This window comes from Corvus brachyrhynchos, unplaced genomic scaffold (genome assembly GCF_000691975.1).
Source record: "Corvus brachyrhynchos isolate BGI_N302 unplaced genomic scaffold, ASM69197v1 scaffold219, whole genome shotgun sequence".
In the NCBI taxonomy this organism is placed as follows: domain Eukaryota; kingdom Metazoa; phylum Chordata; class Aves; order Passeriformes; family Corvidae; genus Corvus; species Corvus brachyrhynchos.
This window is the reverse complement of record NW_008240034.1, coordinates 1,635,398-1,637,221: the sequence shown is the minus strand read 5'-3', so window position 1 is coordinate 1,637,221 and position 1,824 is coordinate 1,635,398. Positions and strand designations below refer to the sequence as shown.

Below are 1,824 nucleotides of genomic sequence, written 5' to 3'. Positions count from 1 at the left end.
TGGCCCCTCCGCCGCCCCCCCAGGTCCCGCCCCTCCCGCCGCTCCTCCCGCTTCTCGTGGGCTGCGAAGTTCAGGCTGTTCTTCTCTGGGAAGGTGGGGATCAGCTTGAGCTCCACGTCCTTCTGGACGTAGTGCTCGTGGAGGGGCAGGGCGCTCAGGCTGGAGGCGCACGAGAAGTTCTCGTTGGGTTTCTCCACCGTGAAGTAGACCATGGAGTCCAGGTCCTGGGGCAGCTGGAAGCGTTCCTTGAAGTCGGTGATCTCCATGAACTTCTTGACGTTGTTCTCCCACTGGATGTTGAACTGGCTGGTCTCCTTCTCTGGCTGGCAGCCCAGCTCGAAGAGGGGAGTCTTGCTGCGGCTGGGGGGCATGGTCTGCCCAGGGCTGTCGGGCAGCTCGCTGGGGCTGATGGTGCCGCTGATCATTTCACTGCACGGGTCGCTCTGGATGGAGCTGGCGATGGAGGGGCTCTCGAAGCTGCCCAGGGAGCTGACGGAGCTGCAGCGGCTCATCACCAGCGGCGTCTCCTGGATGTAGTTCTCCGAGGAGCTGGAGGGTGTCAGGTCCTCCTGGCGCGAGGGCGAGGCCTCCCGCAGGAAAACCTTGTCACGCTTCGGGAAGGGGATGGAGATGGGCTGGGAGATCCCCACCGGCGTGGTGGGACCAGGATCCACCACCTTCTCCTTCTCCTGCCTCCCACCCTCCCCTTCTGCGTCCCCTTCCTCCATCTCCAGGATCTCCAGGGAGGAGTCACTATCCAGGTCATTCTCGCTGTGGCTCTGCCCATCCAGCACGTTGTCTGCTGAGGAGAGGGAGGACAGGGAGCTGCACCGGGAGAAGCAGATCGGGGTGTCCTCCACCGAGTACTTCTGCACCGACTCCTGCTCCGCTGAGGCCGGTGGCTGGGCCGGCAGCTTCTCTGGGATCTTGCTCAGGGGCTCGGCCGCCTGCAGCAGCGCCGGGGAAAGCCAGGCTTGCTTCCTGCCCAGGAGGGAGGGCTGGTGGCTGGCGGCCGCGCTGCTCTTGGCCAGGGTCTCGAGCATGGGGACGTGCTGGTAGGACGGAGAGAGCTTGATGGTGCGAACATGGGGGTCGGTGGGTGGCTTGGTGCCCACCTCCTTCTTCCACTCCGTCTCCTTCTCTGGCATCTTGGGGCTCGGGAAAGTCACCGTCTTCTTGGCCCGTTCGGGCAGGTCCCGCTGCTCCGGTTTGTCTGGCTCGGCCGGATCCCGCGCGGGGGGCTCGACCCGCTCCGGTTTGCCCAGGATGCTCTTGAGATCGAGCCGGCTGGGCCGCTTCTGGTAACGCTGCAGCTCGTCACGATAGTCCAGGAAGGCGGCCCTGGGGCAGGGCTTCATGTGCTCCTTGGTGCAGTAGCCGTCGCTGGTGCTGCCGCTGTTGAGGCTGTCGGTGGACAGGGTGGTGTAGGCCGTCTTCAGCCGGAGCAGGGTGTGTGCCCGGCTCAGGCTCTCCCGCTTGGCAAAGCCACCGGCATCCGACAGCCGGCATGGTGAGCAGGACTGGGCGCGCGCCTCGTGCCCCTCCTCGGGGCCGTACTGCCAGTCCAGGCAGTGGTCCTCGGAGCTGAGGCTGAAGCTGTCGTCCGAGGAGTTGTGCATGGTGGAGATGTCCTCCACCAGCTTGTCAATCTTGGCCACCGTGCTGGAGATCTTGTTGGCCAACTTCTCGGCAGCCAACGAGACGTCGTCCTCCGGCAGCGGTGGCTTCTTGGGCTCGGCCGTCTTCCCGCTGCCGTCCTTCTCCGGCTCCGGGCAGTGCCGCTGCGCCCGCGCCCGCGGCAGCGCCTGGGCCTGCCGGGAGGGG

General features: G+C 66.0%; 1 protein-coding gene across 1 annotated transcript in view; it reads right to left on the bottom strand.

Moving 5' to 3' along the window:
• The window catches only part of APC2 (APC2, WNT signaling pathway regulator), a gene marked incomplete at its 5' end in the record, with an annotated part of 9,296 nt that overhangs the window by 3,304 nt on the left and 4,168 nt on the right, over window positions 1–1,824 (bottom strand). The window contains 1 exon segment of the mRNA XM_017743820.1: window positions 5–1,819. Coding sequence (XP_017599309.1) covers window positions 5–1,819 — 1,815 coding nt within the window.